We start from the raw sequence: 17624 nt of genomic DNA, 5'->3' as shown, positions 1-17624 counted from the left end.
GGATGCAGAAAATAAATGTATAAATCGTAAAAGTCTACACTAGAATAAGATTTCTTTCCAATTTAAAATATATGAACTTCATAATAAAATAAATTTATATCTTAACTTCGTAATAGTTGTCTATGGCAAGCCAAAATGTACTAGGTATAACTAAAACCTAGGACCTCCCAATACTAATCTTGATGCTCTACCAACTGAAATACCAATCAATTGCCAGTTCAAGATTCCAAGTTGAATCTTTTATAATGTTAACATTTTTAAATTTGTTTAACACCTAGTCAAAATGGTCTGGTTAATACCTATGACCATGTTTAATACCTAGCCAAAACGGTATGGTTAAGACTAAAATGCAAGACCTGCATAATATCTACTTAGGTTCTCTACCAATTCAACAACATATTTTTTGTTCAATTAAATTTCAAGTTAAACCTTTCATAGGATTAACATTTTTAAGTACTTGAGCTTCCTACAACTAAATGAATCAAAATGGACTAACAGTTCTACCATATCAGCTACAAATTATTTGTCCACTAAACAGTTCCAGTTAGACCTTTCAAAGGATTAACATTTTCAGCACTTGAGCTTCTCCAATCAAATGAATCAAAATGGACCACACTTCTACCAATCAAACCACATAATACTCAACATGCTTGACCAACCAGACCATGAATCCATTTTTGCTCAAAATTACAAGATAAAGCTTCCATGGCATAATCACCTGTATACTTCAAAAAACCAAAGGAGCTTATAACTGAACATTTAGATGCGTGTGTTTAATACCTATACAAAAAGGACTAGTTAGTACTCAACCCAAAACTTCCTTAATGTCATCCTACGGGCTCTGCCAATCAATCTATGAATCTTTTGTAGGTTTATAATATCAAAATTAAACCTTTTGTACAATCTTTAAATCAATTATTTGTTAGATTGCCACAACCTAAAGAATTTATATATGAGATAAGATAATTTTGTTCGTGTCCAAAAATAGACCAACAAGAGGGTCCAAGGGACTACCAAAACAAAGCATAAAGAATTCCTACAGTAGGAGCACCAAATGTTGTATGCGGAAGAAAGCGAAACAACAACAGCAAGAACCAACAAATAAAAGGCACCCAACTAGCTTTTCTCTTAGTTACCAATGCATCTATATATGACCCTTGTGTGGATGCAGATGCGGGAGGATGCACGGTGGATGCTTCCAGGAAGCATCAAAGTGGCCTGCTGATGTGTGCGGGGTGCTCTAGAGAGCATCTGGAGAGCATCCGAACACATCCCGTGAGCGTCCGGATTTTTCCACCGCCCAATCACTTAAGTGACTCAAATAACATGTGTTTTAAATAGTTTTTTATTGATTTTTTCCCTTCTATTTTCCTCAAAACCCTAAAATGGCCCTTAAAGAGGCCATTCATTGCCCATTCTTCCCATTTTGTTTTCAGCTGGGCTCTCTTATCATTTGGTCTCCATTGTGAAATTCTGAAAGCAAGGTCATTGTTTTGAAGAGGATCATTCTTAGGGTGTCTATTGAGCTTCCACAAAGGACGAATAAGCATCTAAGGTAAGCATCCAATCCATTTTGTGAGTTTTTTTAGTGATTTTTTTTAGTTCTTCATGAATTTTTCAAGTTTTAGGAGAAATGTTTCAAGAAATTTTGGTTTTTTTTTTTTTAAATAAATGGAGTAAGTTTTTTTAAACATTTCTAAGTTGTTTTTTTCTATTTTCCTATTAGATTTATAGTTTCTATTGTGCAAGAATGGCCACTACTGATAGTCAAAGTTTAGCAGCAGGGCAAGAACGAAGTGATAACTTCAATATTGATGTGGCATCTCCATTATGGAGACACACCACAAGATTATCACAGGTTTCCAGAGGTGGGGCATACATTTGGAGATGCAATATATGTCATAGTAAACCATTCAATAGCTCATATTCTCAGGTCAAAGCTCATTTTATGGGCCCTACTAGTAAAGGAATAGCATTGTGCAAGGGAAGTAAAGACGGAAAAAGGTTGAGCGATGCACAATTAGCCGAATTCATAAAAGAACAAGAGGTTGCTGATCGTTTAGTGAGCAAATCAAAAACAAGTTTTTACAAATCTGCATCTACAAAGAGCAAAGTGAATGTGCCCACTAATTATGTTGCATCTCCAAACATCCATTCTTGGAAGTGGCAGAGCAGGATGATGAAGTAGAAGTTATTAGCCGCCAAAGAGGTCTGTTGGATCATGCATTCAAAATGGAGGCAAGAGAGATTGCTGATGAAGCAATTGCACGTTGCCTTTATGCCAATGGTCTTCCTTTCAATTTGGTAAGATCGCCATATTGGAGGGAAATGGTTGCAACCATCCTTAGAGCACTAGCTGATTACATTAGCCCCAGGTATGAAAATGTGTGTACTACTCTTTTGCAAAAAGAAAAGATTTTTGTAGACAAAGCTCTTCAACCAATTACGACATCTTGGAAAACTTCCGGCATAACAATAGTATCTGATGGATGGAAAGACACAAGAAACCGACCATTGATAAATGTGATTGCAATGTCCCCCAAAGGGGCAATGTTTTTGAGGGCCATTGATTGTGAAGGACAAGTTAAGGATTCACAATTCATTTCTAAAATTCTCATTGAGGCAATAGAGATGGTGGGTAGTGAGAATTCAGGTGGTCACAGATAATGCCACGAATTGTAGAGGTGCAGGTGCTTTGGTTGAGTCTCGATATGACCATATTTTTTGGACACCATGCACCATACACTCTCTCAACTTGGTCATGCAACAAATTGGCACCCAAATAGATTGGGTGAAGCAAATATACCAAGAGGGAGAGGAGATACAAATGTTTGTGACAAACCACCACATGTCACAATCTATATTCAGATCATTCTCCAAGTTGGAGTTGTTGAAGGTAGATTTAAAATTGTGATTATTTAGTTTCATTTATTTATTTATTTGAATAAGTTTTATATTCATGTTCAATATCAAATTTCTTGTTTATAACTTCGTTTTATATTTGATGTCATATTGTCAACTTGCTTATAGGTAGCTAAGACTAGATTTGCATCTCATACTATTGTTCTAAAACGACTCCTCAAGGTGAAATCAGCATTGGGCAAAATGATTAGTTGTAACCAATGGGCTATATGGAAGGCTTCAAATTCAGAGAGAGCCTTGAAGGTCAAGGGTATGATCTTGGTTGAGCACTGGTGGGCTCGTGTGCAATTTGTGTTGGATTTCACTGAGCCTATCATGACTATGCTACGCTTTGCCACTACAGATACACCTTGCTTGAGGGATGTGTACGATGGCATGGACACCATGGTAGAAAAGGTAAAGCTTTCCATACAAGCACATGAGACTAACCCCACAGAATGTGAAGCCTTGTGCAAAAAGGTGGAGGATATCATTCGTCATCGTTGGGAGAGGATGACTACCCCATTGCACCTCCTTGCATATGCCTTATCTCCAAGGTACTATAGCCAGGAAATACTTGCTATGCTGGATAGAATTGCACCATATGCGAATGAAGAAGTTGCTACTGGGTGCTACATTGCATTTGCAAGACTCTTCCCAGATGATGAAATGCACAAAAAGGTGAAGCAAGAATTTGGCTTATTTGGTTTAGGATCAAAACTTACTCCATATGCAATAAATGACCAAAATGACATGGGAGGTATCACATGGTGGTACATGTATGGTCAACCATTCAAGCATCTACAACCTCTTGCAATCAAGATCCTCTCACAAGTAAATTTTCATTTATTTATTTATTTATTTCTAGCAATTGTATTCTACACTTTAGTGTTTAACATTCTCTAATTTGTTTTTAAAATTTTATGAACACTATTCAGGTTGCAATTTCTTCTTCTGCTGAACGAAATTGGAGTACATACTCCTATATCTATTCAATGAAGCACAACTGGTTGGGCTCAAAGAAAGCTGAGGACTTGATTTATATACATACCAACTTGCGTATTTTGTCATGTAAGGAGGATGGATACAAGGAAGGGTCAACCAAGCTTTGGGATGTAGCCCCTGAATGTGCAGACTTGGATGCAACACTTCAAGATCTTATTGTGATGACGGATGATGATGTTCATAACATCATAGCATGTGCATCTAGCACAATTGGAACCATGCATGGTTCAAATGAATTTGCAAGTGTTGCAACATGAGGAGATGATGAAAATGTGGATTTTTTTGAGAATCCTTATGATTTTGATTGACTGAATGTGATTTGTGAATCTTGAGCATTCACTCTTGATTGATCAACATTGAAGTTTTGAACCATGAACTATGTTTTGATTTTGTAATTCAAACTGCATTGGAATCTTGATGTTTTTTGATTACTATTCTAACTTATTTCAATTTGATTATGATAAATTATAATGATTCAATGAATGGTTTATTTTTGTATTATTGTATATTTGATATTTCTTGTATTTCTTTGCATACATTGTCATAAATTATAGTTGACAAATATATATATATATATATATATATTTATTTTTATTTTTATTTTTTAAATATATATACTTATGTACGGACGCACCCAAACGCATCCAAAATCCCAAAAAAAAAAAAAGTCCATGCATCAACACCCCACACCCGCATCAGCATCAAAACCAGAATTGGTAACTTAAGCTTTTCTGAGCAACTAAGAAGAAAAGTAGAGCTGAGGAATAGGTCGTAGGGAAAGAAGGGATTCCAAGCAGTTGCCAAAGACCTCTAGAATAGAAAGTGAACAAATGTTGTTGTGTGAAGGATCAGCGAGGATGCACAGCTCTGAGAGTCCTGCTGGGGGGTCGAGCGACCACTTAACACACTGTTCAAAGGAGACCACCATGAAGATTGAGGTGATGAGTTGTGATGGAGCCCTAATTTTTGCAAAAAAATAGGCCCTCCATTTATGTTTTTATCATTATAAAGACTATTTCAAAACAGAGGAGCATGATATTAATTGTAACATGCATTGTATAGAGATACAACTAGGAACGAATTATGGCATGCAATAATATATTAAAAGAATTAATTTGTTTGAATATGCCACAATAAAATTACAGTCATGATATAGCACGATCATGAGTAGTTAGAAAAGAACAAACAAGGCAATGATATTGTTTCAGAATATGAAGCTATTAAAAGACAATGCTATTAAAACCAGCATTACAGGACTCGACGAGTATGAGCAAGACTTGGTGAGTCCCGAGGCGAGGTGGCCAAAACGAGGCCAATCGCCTCGACTCGAACTTGGCCAAGTTCTAGCTGAATCTTGCTTGACTTGCCAAGTCCAGTCATGCTGCCTCGGCTGGCAGCCAACGCCATAAAGTGGCAAAAAAAAACTTTTTTAATATTATTTGGTTCGTAATACATGACTAAGACCTAAAAAGCTCATTCTATCACTTGCAAACACAAAGAATAGAGAAAGAAGCCTTGAGAGGAGTATTGGGGGTATTCAGCTCACAAGAAGGATGATTTATACAAATAGAACATTCAAGTATAAGTTATTTCTTATACTTCAAGTTATATTGTATAAATACTATCAAAATGTTTGAGATAGGTTTCAGCTTCATAGGAGTCAAAATGCAGATTCTAGATTTTGGGGGTTTTCAAAATATTCCAAGCTTAGCCAAATTTTAGGAATCAACATGCCTTCAACAGTGTTATCTCTCACAACCTATCTTGGCTATTTGAGGTCAAATTGAAGATGGAAGTTGATGATCCTTTCTTCAACAATGAAGACTTGGAGTTGGTTGATCAGGTGGATCGAGAGACAAAGGCAGTAGTGATGGCAAGGCAGTGTATGTGTGCAAAGTAGCTTCTATTTATCTATTTTATTGTGTATTTGATGTTAATTGGCTAAATGATGCATGAAAAAAAAACTTAAAATCCTTAAAAATCTTTGAATTTCATGGGTTTTTCAATATGTTGAGCCTAAGTCGAAGCCCAATTTGGACTTGCCAAGTCTGAGCCAAGCCTGAGCCTGGTAACACTAATTAAAAAATTTAGACAACACTAAATCTAAATTTCTATCTTACACAAACACTTCATATTTCAATCAACGGCAAGGAAAAACCATTAGGAGAAAAGAAAAACTGATGAAGCTTAGAAGTCTGAAGGTGTGACGTTAAAATTGTAGATGGAATAAATCTATTTGAAAATATACGCAGCGATGAAGTTTATTAAGTGACAACTCAAGGCAGACATACCGCAGTTTGAACATTGATTGAAGACAAACTCAAACTCATATTTATATATATATATCACAAAGATATAGAGTATGGACAGCATCGCACAGAGAAGAAATGATTTTTCTAAGAGACAACATGCTTAGACAGCAATAAGAAAATTTCAAAACACAAAGAGACATATGAAAAACCTTCAAGACGAATATCAAAGCATGTATTTGAAGACACTCTCGAATATATAACATCAAGGTTTCAGCGCAACATAGAGAGAAGATTGATATTTGGTTCATGTTATCAAGAATTACAGTTTGATTAGAACAAGTTTGTGGAGTCTGCTATGATATATTTTATGGCCGATAAAGTGAACAGGAGTAGCAATAATCAATTGTACATACAACAGCATTCGAACAAAGCATCTTCCACGTCACATAATATCTTTGTTTACCAAAATTTATGAAGGATTTACCCAACAAAGAAGATGTCATCATTTTGGAGATGTTTTTCAGAGGATTGCTGCAAATGTGACAGTACTGCCATTATGTTTGGTACATACTTTCCAAATGGCAGCCAGCTCTCTTATATTAGATGTAATATGGATGGACATGTCCCTTCATAGGACATGTCCCTTCACAAGACATGTCTATTCATTAGTATTTAATATAATAGTTTGTTATTTAACACACACACATATATATAAATATCACATATATAAGATATATAATATATTATATTTAATATATCTCATGTATCTAATTATATATATATATATATATATATATATATATAGTGAGTTTTATCCGACTATAACTACACTAACATTAACACTCCCTCTTAGTTAGGGAGGATAAACACAAGACTATATATTATCTCAATGTAATATAAGAATATCTTTGATCAAAAGATATTCAACATTTTGATATCATGAATATTGGCCTCCAGAATATCAACAAATGATATTCACCAAATACTCTGAGTAATGATATTGGGAAAAATGGGCTTCTGAATGTCATCTCATATGACATTCACCATGTACTCTTTGAGCAATGGCCTTCTGAATGTCGAGTTCCAAGATATTCACCGAGTACTATGAGTAATGACCTCCTGAATGTCATCTCATATGATATTCACCAAGTACTATATGTAATGGCCTCCTAAACATTAATTTGCATAACATTTGCCATGTACTCAAAATGTACATAAGGTATATGCACACACATTCTCATAATGCTTACCATATGAACATCCACCATGCAAAGTATAATTTATCATGATCTACATAGACATCATAAGATATCCATCATAATAGAAAATAAAGTTTTGTAAGATTGTCACCTTTCAATAATGTTTGCAAATACAAGTGATAATCATTTGGAAGTCATCACTTCCTCATGATATGCATAGGAGGCAGGCCCACTAAAACCATGTAGTCACACACATGGACATTCAGACAACCTTTGAATATCAAATTTCATAACTGCTCATCCAATGTTACATTTGAAGAGGTGTCAAATTCTCCTTAGTCTGAAACCAATCTCCCTTTTCCTACAATAATATGCTCAAAGGAAAAAGATCAAGGCATATAGCTCCTATAGTATGTAAAAATTAAAAACAAGACAGAGATAGACTACAATAATACCTAGTATAAGCTCTTTCTAATAAAATGTAGATAATAAGCTTACGTCATTCTCTTCTTATCTTACTTTGAGAATGTTCCCCAATCTAATATATTCTTATTTATTGTCTACAATCATTTTTTATTGGATGGCGTCTACTGTCAAGGTCTTTACCATGAGGTTGTTGACCGGTCCAAGGCTCATTTCCTTGACTTATCAAGTACGTGGGGTCACACATGTTACCTTTAAATATATGCTCAAATTGAATACATGGCATATAACAATCACCCTTTGAATATATTGTTTTCCACAGTAATTATGGCGCTATCATCTACGCCTTTTATCCATCAATCAGTGTCTTCCTTAATAAACACGTTTTCTTATAATGGTGAACCACTGCTTCTTAAATTTAATCATTCTTGTGGAATATATTTTATACAATTATTATAAAAAGTATTCAAACCTTGTAAGGAAGACTACAGACGGGAAGGCATGGCTTTTAATATAAACTGATATTTTATTTTGTAATTATGAATAAAAGTTCCTTATTTTTATTCAAGGCAAAGAAATAAATTACAATTTGGATTTTTTCTTTGTGATCAATAAGGTGGTTATTGAATTATTCTAGACAATATTCGTGTGTTAGATTTGTCATAGAATCTATTGTCTGATAATCAAGTATAGTGTGAAATATGTGTGTTTTGTCATCTCTATCTAATTGGGCTTCCCACCAAAGAAGTTAGAATCCTTTTCGACTAGCATCAAATTGCATTGGTGATTTGTCTTCTACGTTTAGAGCACAGTTATAATTGATGATAATTCAAGTATATTGTCTCATGAAGTTGTACATGGTAATCTTCATTGTGGTAAACTCTATTGCTCGAATAAATAAGGCACTGGTCTTTGAAATCATTGAAATACAATTATTGAATTTATGGTTGAAGTCAACAATTCTTTTTTGTATCTCCTTGCAAGCATCAACTCAATTATTTATAATATCTTATACAAATGTTTAATCATTTCAAGCATTCAACTTTATTTTGATCACATTTAATGATTTTGCCTACCTAAGAATTCATAAAGTTTAAATTCGCTATAGAAAAGCTTTGAACCAAGTCATTAGGGTTTAAGATAAAGGTTCGCCCGCATATGTTTAGTGAAGCCTAAAGTGAAAGGGAATTGAGGTTATTCCTGTTCATTGGCCAAAACTGATTGAGTGATCCTATTAGAGAATCAACAAAAATCTTGGATTTCTAATCTGTGATTTGGGAACCAACAAATTGGCGACTATTGAAAGGAATTGATCACAATATATGTTGTTAAAGTTACCCCAAATTTCAGATTTCCCAGATCAGAATTAGAAAGCAATTGTATCAATTTGTTTGGAAGCGTATTCTACTAATAGCAAGAACCCGGAAGATCAACAAATCAATACATTCCTCATAGAGTTGGCAACTCTATTTAATATGATTTCAGTTGCTAACTCTCCTGAACAAGGAGTCTCAGATGGAAAATGGTAGATAGTTTTATTGCAGATGTATCAATCATTTCAAAGAAAACCTTTTATTCCCTATGGCATCAAGTTGTTGGATCTCAAAAGATTTTATTGTAAACCTAACAAGTTGTTCCCGAAGCCTTCAAAACTTGTACCAAAGTTCCATGGAGAATGGGACGAATAAACACTTCAACATTTGGATGCATTTTATGTATTTACACAAGATTATGGAATTTGTGTGGAAGATCAGGTGCTGAAGCTATTTGTCAAGACATTAAAAGACAATGTGAGACATGCATATGAATCATTACCTACACAATGTATCTTATCCATTAACTATTAAGGGAGGAGGTTATTACGATAATAGATAGCTTTTATTACCTCTATTTAGTATCTAATGGTTATCTATTGTAATCTCTTGTAAATGTTAGAATGTTTCTAATATTTAGTTTGTTGTTTCTAGAATAGAATGTTTCTATAATTTACAATTGTTTCTTAAGCAAACATCGTTCACTCTCTTGTATAAATTGATCTCTTGATCACTATTAATATCAAGCAAATATTTTCCAATTACTTCGTATTATCAAATCAATGGAAACAAGTCTTAATTATATTAAACTAATATGTTGTGGTGATGCCTAATGAGTTTGTTTTATATTTATGAAAAGTTACATCTATTGTATTTGACCAAATGACTCATCGTTGGGGTATAAATTGAGGATGCTCTTTTGAGAAAAAAGAAAAACAAGCAATACAATTATTATGAAAAGTATTCAAACCTTGTCAGGAAGACTACAGACAGGAAGGCATGGCTTTTAAAATAAACCAATATATTATATTGTGTCAATAAATAGAAGTTTCTTTTTTTTATTCAAGGAAAAGAAATAAATTACAATTTGGATTTGTCCTTTGTGATCAATAAGGCGAGTATTGGACTATTTCGAACAATGCTCATGTGTTGGACTTGTCATAACATCCTTTGTTTGATAATTAGGGATAGTGTGAAATATATGTGTGTTTCCTCATCTCTAGCAAATAGGGCTTCCCGCCAAAGAAGTTGGAATCCTTTAGGACTAGTATCGAATTGCATAGGTGATTTGCCTTCTGCATTTAGAGCATAGGAACAACTAATGATATTTTATGTATATTGTCATAAAGTTGTACATAGTAATCTTCATTGTGGTAAGCTATATTGCCTGAATAAACAAGGCACTAGTCTTTGAAATCATTGAAATACAATTATTGGATTTATGGTTGAAGTCGACAAATCTTTTTTGTATCTCCTTGCAAGCATCAACCAATTGTTGATAAAATCTTACATAAACATTTAATCATTTCAAGCATTCAACTTTATTTTGATCAACTTTAAAGATTTTGCCATCCTAAGAATTCATAAAGTTTAGATTTGGTATAGAAAAGCTTTGAACCAAGTCATCAGGGTTTAAGGTAAAGGTTCACCTACCTAGATTTAGAGAAGCCTAAAGTGCAAGGGAATTGAGGTTATTCTCGTTCTTGGTCAAAATTGATTAAGTATTCCTATTGGAGAATTAGAAAAGCTCTTGGATTTCCAATCTGCGGTTTTGGGATCCAACAAGTTGATTGAAGTGTGATCTCGTTTAGATACACTTTTGCAAAGTGTATTCCTAAAACCTCCTAGTCTCTTGAAGATAGAGCGCAAGGCAACTCTGATCTCTATTTTTGAAAAACGGTGCGAGACACTGAATCTCCTTGAACTAATAGTACCTCTCTAAGAATAATTCCCATTTGTGTTTAAGCATAGAAATTGAGAAATAGGAGGGGGTTGCAGCAAGTGTCAATTAGGATCTATTAAAAGGAAATATTATGTGTTCTACATCATTGATGTTGATGGAAGGGTTTTAACAACAACAAATTTCATACTTTTCTAATAGACGAAAGAACTACATAATGAAATACAAGCAAAAGGATAGTAGACAACCTTAAGAATAATCAATGCCTAGATATAATGCTATGATCTATAAATATTTCTTTGTCAAATTTATGTTAGAAGTGCGATTCACTTTTATCACATTTAAAGATAAATGTTCTATAAAACAAGAAGAAGTATGAGAAAAGAAAGCTTATCCTAGAAACAATATGAAGAGATTTTAGCAAACTCAAAGCATCAGTATAAGAAAAAGCAGATAAAAGATAGAGTATTTCTTTGGTAAAGACTTGTTGGTCCACACAAAGGTAAATATACTGAGAGGGGGGTGAATCGGTATATTTGGTATAACTTCAACTCTTCCCACCGGTCAAGTAAATGATAGCTATAATTTAACTGGTCGGGATTGATCAAAATGAGCAAAGACAAGCATAGCATCACATAACACAGTATTTATCTCATGGAAACCAAGCCCCATAAAAACCAAAGTGTGTGAGACGATCCTCACAAAGCTTGCACTCTCTTGAAGTGCGCCCAATCAAGAGCTTATCTTTGTTAAAATATTAAAAGGACACTGTTAAGTGCCATCCGGTATAAGGGATTTAGATTTGACCTGTGAAAGTCTTACCCGATTAAGAGTAGCCTAGTTAGAGGACTTTAGAGCACAAACAAATGTGCCATCCTATTACGGGATTATATAGAAAAGACTTGTTAGAGTTCACCATTGATGGGATTTATTGTTGCAGTGACTAGAAAACAACAAAGGGAATGATCTTCTCAAAATAGCTACTTTTACTTAGCTCAAATACAGATCTCTTTAATGCTCCTTGAACATGTCTACAACTTTCATTGCTCTCCCTTGGTTCTGCAACTCAGACATGATCGCTTATGTGCTTTGCTCTCCTAGATACTACACACTTTGTACTTGTGTTGATCGGGCACTATGGCTTCTCAACACGGTCTCTTTCACACTATGTTTGTGACTTCTCAATGTCACTCTTCTCATTTTAAGATTAAATTAAGCTCAACTTTGTATCTCTCTTGCTATTCACTCTACAATCTAACCTTTTCTCTTCAAGCAACATTCTCTTATATATTCTTTGCTTGCACTACTTCGAAACCGTATTCTATGAATTCAAAATTTGAATTCTCAAGCTTATACCTAGCTTGATCTCCTATTACTGTCATGCATCATTCTTGTTAGATATAGCATGTACAAACAAAAGTCACAAATGTTGTTTGACCATGATGGTTTGCTCTACTGGAAAGAATTCAAATTTGAATTCTTTCGGTTGTCCTCGATGTGACAACACCATCACCATTAAATGCAACAATGAGTGCATTCTACCTGCTTCATGATGTGGCAGTCACAAATATCTTGTTACTTGATTCCTCTTGCTCACTTGACCTATCCATTCCACAAGAGCACCGATAGCTCTACCTATCTTGCATGCTTGGCATCTCTTTTCATGTTCTTACTTACTTAGCATGCCTTCCTCTAAGTAACAATCCTTTATCATCACCTCTATTGGGCTTATCCTTCTCCTTCCTCCAATCACCTTGTGAACTAGAGTCGCAACCATGTGCTCAACATGCCTTAGCGATCCTGACTCCATACCTGTAAAGTGCCTTGACAATTTTTGAAGTTTTATCCCTGTTTTTCTGCCTTAGGAATTTTGTCAAACGTTTCCCTTGCAACCTCAGTTTGCTGATGTTTGTTGTTTTGCTATGATTTTTGAATGCCAATGATATTGATGAATAAAAATGATTGCAAAATAACTAATTGGAAATCAAAGTGACATGCAACTTCTTTTTATTATTTTCCAAATGCAAGTACATGAAATTCTGATGTAAAATGTACACCTACAGCCAAGAGGTATTTTCACAAACACTTGATATGCATCCTATGACTCTGCAATGAGACGTTTTCACAAACATTTGGCATACAAACTGAACAGCTGAATTAAGTTGATTTCCCTTCAATACTTCAATGTTCAATGACTGAATACTTTGGTAACAAAAAGACATATATTACTTGTCAAATATGTCCATCTACAATTGCCAAATGTAAATACCAAAAGAACCTAGAATAAGTAGCTGAGATGACATGCTTTTTGGCTTTGCTTTTTATGGATTTTCTTTTTCGGACTGCTTTTTCGAATCTGCTTTTTCGCTTTGCTTTTTCAAACTGCTTTTTTGGATCTTCTTTTTCGGACTACTTTTTCGGCTCTGCTTTTTCAATTTTCTATTTCGAATCCACTGCAAAAACTGAAACCTTTCTTCTTGCCAACTGATGTCAAAAATTAGATGCACGGGCTAAACAAAAATCACTGAATATTATCTCCCAATTAATCACAAATGAATTGGTTGAATACCAATTCCTCCACTCCCAACTAGGGTTGATATCTCACAACCGAAATTGGCACCTTAGAGTCTTCAAACCCTCAGGCAAGTATGCAAGCACTAAGGCTCTCAGCACAATAGATGAATATGCAACTCAAGATGTGTATAATGACCCCCCAAAGGCTCCTCATAAAGATTTTACAAGCAACTCCAAGAAGCTTCTAGAGGAATACAGCACTTTATTCTTTTAAGTGACTTTTTGATATTTTATTATGTTAGTCACTTTAATATTAAATCAATTAAATATAAAGTTACTTTTTAATATTTCATTGTTTAGTAACCTTATAAGTAATTAATTTAATATATCTTTTCCCCCTTATTTCTTCATTTTTAGCCTCCGGGGAAAATAAAGGCTAAAATAAAATAAGTAGCTGGTGCCTGTCAAAAAGGGGACATTACAATACCAATTGGTGTTCCTTCTTCACCTTCACATCAATGATAACTAAGTCATAACTATGTACACCGGTAACTCCACAAATTCGTCCTTAGACATTTAGGCAGTTAAGTCAACAAGACTCCCATCTTAAGGAGATGTCATAATATTTAAAAGCATATTCAACAGTTTATGTTGGAAACAAAGTGAAGAAATTAATGTTAGCAAACTCAACATGTATTGGTATAGGAAGAAGTGATAAAAAATAGAGATTATTTATTTCGTAACACATCCCATCATAAGGAAATGGCATTATGTTATAAAGCATGTAATTTAGCTTATAATACATACATATTAACCTCAAGCTAGGCAGGACAAACAATGCAATTGGCACTAGAATTGATCGTGACTTAGTATTTAAGAGGGCAAAGACTAAAACATCAACACAAGGAAGCCTCCCCAAAACCTACATCCAAATTGGAAAACAATTTGGAGCTGAAAATACCAGACTTTTTTTTTTTTTTTTTTTTTTTTTAATAAAAAAAAAAAAAAATATATATATATATATATATATATAGAGAGAGAGAGAGAGAGAGATACTTTCTCCCATTATTATTAACCAGGTGGAATTACACCGTACAAGTGTACTCAATGTGTACAAAATGAAAAAACATCAAAATCATATAGCACTATATTAAATGGTTTGTGAAGAAATGCACATCACATATACCATGGATAATAATCACAATCCAGAGACTGCACACAGACTGAAATTGAAACTGCAGGTCAATCTAAGGATGCCATTCATTCTATCTATTCCTTAAATGCTAATAAATGTCTCTCTTTAATTGTTACAAAAGAGCGTTGTATAGTGCTACGGAGTTCACGCAATCTATGGTTTTGTTTGACACATAAAAGTTTTACTCAAAACAAAAAGGAAAATTAATTTAAAATAATTGAATAATTCTTTTCAATCCATCCTTATGTAATATCCCCCAAATAATGAAATTTAATCATAATAATTAGAATATAAATATATCGAGTATAGACACTTTGAAATCATAAGAGAACACCCTTGTAACAAATCGATTAATTAAGAGACTGATAATTATGCGTATTGATAATACATGATATTATTTAAATATATTGATAATTGTTCAATATATATATAGTTAGACATGAAATAACCATAATTTGATAATATTGAATAATAATAATATATTCTAATATTAAAACATAAATACTCAATCTAACATAGCTAACATCAAATTAATTACCATTACAATATAATAATCCAAGAACCCAATTAAAATCTAAATTAAGGGTCATGTACCTCTCCATGAATTGGCATTAGCAAGTGTGCGTCCATGCATATAAAAAGGATGGTTAAGATGTCGAAGAAGGATACCGAAGAGGAGACTATGGTATATCATACAATACAAACTAAATGATTTTCTTAGTAAGTCAGAAGCTTAAAATATATTATATTGAAAAAGAGAACGGGAAAGAAATCCAATCAAATGATATATGTTCAATGCGAATAAGGAAGAGATGGAATTGATTACATCTCTGACAAATTACTGGTGCAATAACGATGAAGATGCATGGACCAAATACGGAGGAAAGAGAACATAATATATGATAAGAAACCAACGGAGCACCAGTCAGCAATGGAGAAAGAACGGACTTAACAATGGCAAAAATCTTGTCAGTTGTGAGGATTACGTGGATGTTTCCACCACTGCCAATCAAATCCACAAATGCATACATACTCAGATAAAGAAATCGAAGTAGACAGAAGAATTAAATAAACTGAATCATTACAAACAGACTCTGGTAAGGGGTTGTGTCAGTACCCAGACACTTCACGCAGCGGATAAGATAAATAAAGGAAAACAATAAACAAATAATATATTAGATAACACCAACAAAGGCAGCATGGATGACAAGATAAAAAGACAAGAAATAATTAACAAAAACTAGAAGGAACACAGTCAGCGTAGAATAAGTACCCAAACAAGGATTGCAAATATATTCAGCCACCAACAAATCCAAATAAAATGAAAGAGACAAACAATAATAAGAGGGTAGTAGAGATAAAATGTAATAACATACAGCGATAAAAGTCAGTAAGGAAGAAGGCAGTGATAAAGAGTGGGAAAAGCAAGCAACGATGGTGTACAGATTTTATTCCAGACTGCTAATAGAGAGAAGTAAAGGATAAAGTAATTGAGGATGTAACTGCAGTTTAAAGACAACTAGAGGTATATATTTAAACATCAGAAATTAATGTCAATTGTATAATAGAGAAACTATCAATCAAAGATGGATAATCATACATGAGATGAAAACTTGATAGTTCTCATAGAGACCAAATAAGAATTTGGTAAAGGACATTCATTAGAATGTTGAGTTTTTTTTAAAAGGAACTCAGAGACTAGAGGGCATTCTTGATTGAATGTCAGGATTCCAAGTTGGAACTCAGAGAGACATTTGTAGAGAATCTCTTAGAGACAATATATATTGTAGTGGTTAACCATATGCATATGTTAGAGATCAGAGACTTGTCAAAGGTGGGATCTCCACCAAGTAATTATTGTTAATGAGTGTGCCAATTAATAGAGATCCCAGAGGCTTTGGAAAGGAACTCTCAATGTGATGGTTGCCTAATCAAGAATTAATCTCACCAGAGGGTTAGGTAAAACTGAGAAGAGTACTAAGGATTAGGTGGGTTAGTATGGGATTAGTGAATAGATAATTTAATGATCATTTATCTTACTATATATTAACGTTTGTTGCAGATTTAGAAGTAGTTGATTTCATATTCATATATATTATCATGTACTAACAATTTGTTACGCGTTATAGCTTGTTTATGCTACCCAAAAGCAGGGACATCACACCTAACGAAGTCAAAATGGCTAGGAGCCATACAGCAAAGAATTATGATTCCTACTCAATGGAGCTCTAAATATGGATACATTTTACTTTTGTAAAGCGCATTTATAAATATATATCCTGAAAGCAACGAAGCCTTGTTTATATGAAGCCACTTGAATTCATGCATGACCTCAAGGGAAACAAATACATATTTCCAAGTAACAAAATAAATTATATCTGTATTGGATAATAATCGTCAATCTAGTATCAAATGCTTACCCAAAGTGCACATTTTCAAATTGAATCCTTCCTCCATTCCACTGTAGAGGTTTTGCATTAGGTAAATCCTGCACAGCTGATTTTTCCTGCAAATAAAACATTTAAATCTTCCAAATTAATCAAACTTCAGACATGTTATTTTCCTGCCAATTAATCAAACTCTGCACAGCAAATTGTCTTCTGGTTAAGATTTAATTTACTCTGATTTTGTTTGATACTCATGACTGTTGTGTCATCTATATTCTCTTGAATGTTTTGTACGGGGCTTTAGACTGCTGTAGAGTAGTTCAGATGCTCGAGGACCTTTAAGCATATATTATTTTCATGTGCTGTGATCAGTTATAATTTTACATTTAAGTGCCCCTTATTTATGACAGCCTTGCTAGTTGTTGTTTACACTTTCACTGAAGACATTGTTGTTCTCCATTCATGAACCCTAATATATAACTTAATTTGTTCTACCAACCCACAATTTTGAATTTACACAAAGCACCAAGAAATC

At 33.8% G+C, this 17624-nt stretch overlaps 1 protein-coding gene across 2 annotated transcripts in view; it reads right to left on the bottom strand.

Moving 5' to 3' along the window:
- Nucleotides 1-17624, bottom strand: part of LOC149539293 (ABC transporter B family member 25, mitochondrial-like) — a 269562-nt gene that overhangs the window by 95262 nt on the left and 156676 nt on the right. For both annotated transcript variants that reach the window (XM_089800610.1, XM_089800611.1), the window contains one exon: nt 17123-17208. In XM_089800610.1, the coding sequence (XP_089656736.1) occupies nt 17123-17208 (86 nt within the window). The remainder of the gene's footprint in view (nt 1-17122; nt 17209-17624) is intronic.

The sequence above is a fragment of the Cupressus sempervirens genome, chromosome 9 (assembly GCF_028749045.1).
Source record: "Cupressus sempervirens isolate cs-2001-9-10 chromosome 9, ASM2874904v1, whole genome shotgun sequence".
In the NCBI taxonomy this organism is placed as follows: domain Eukaryota; kingdom Viridiplantae; phylum Streptophyta; class Pinopsida; order Cupressales; family Cupressaceae; genus Cupressus; species Cupressus sempervirens.
The sequence above is the reverse complement of the archived record's forward strand: the minus strand, read 5'-3'. Positions and strand labels throughout refer to the sequence as shown.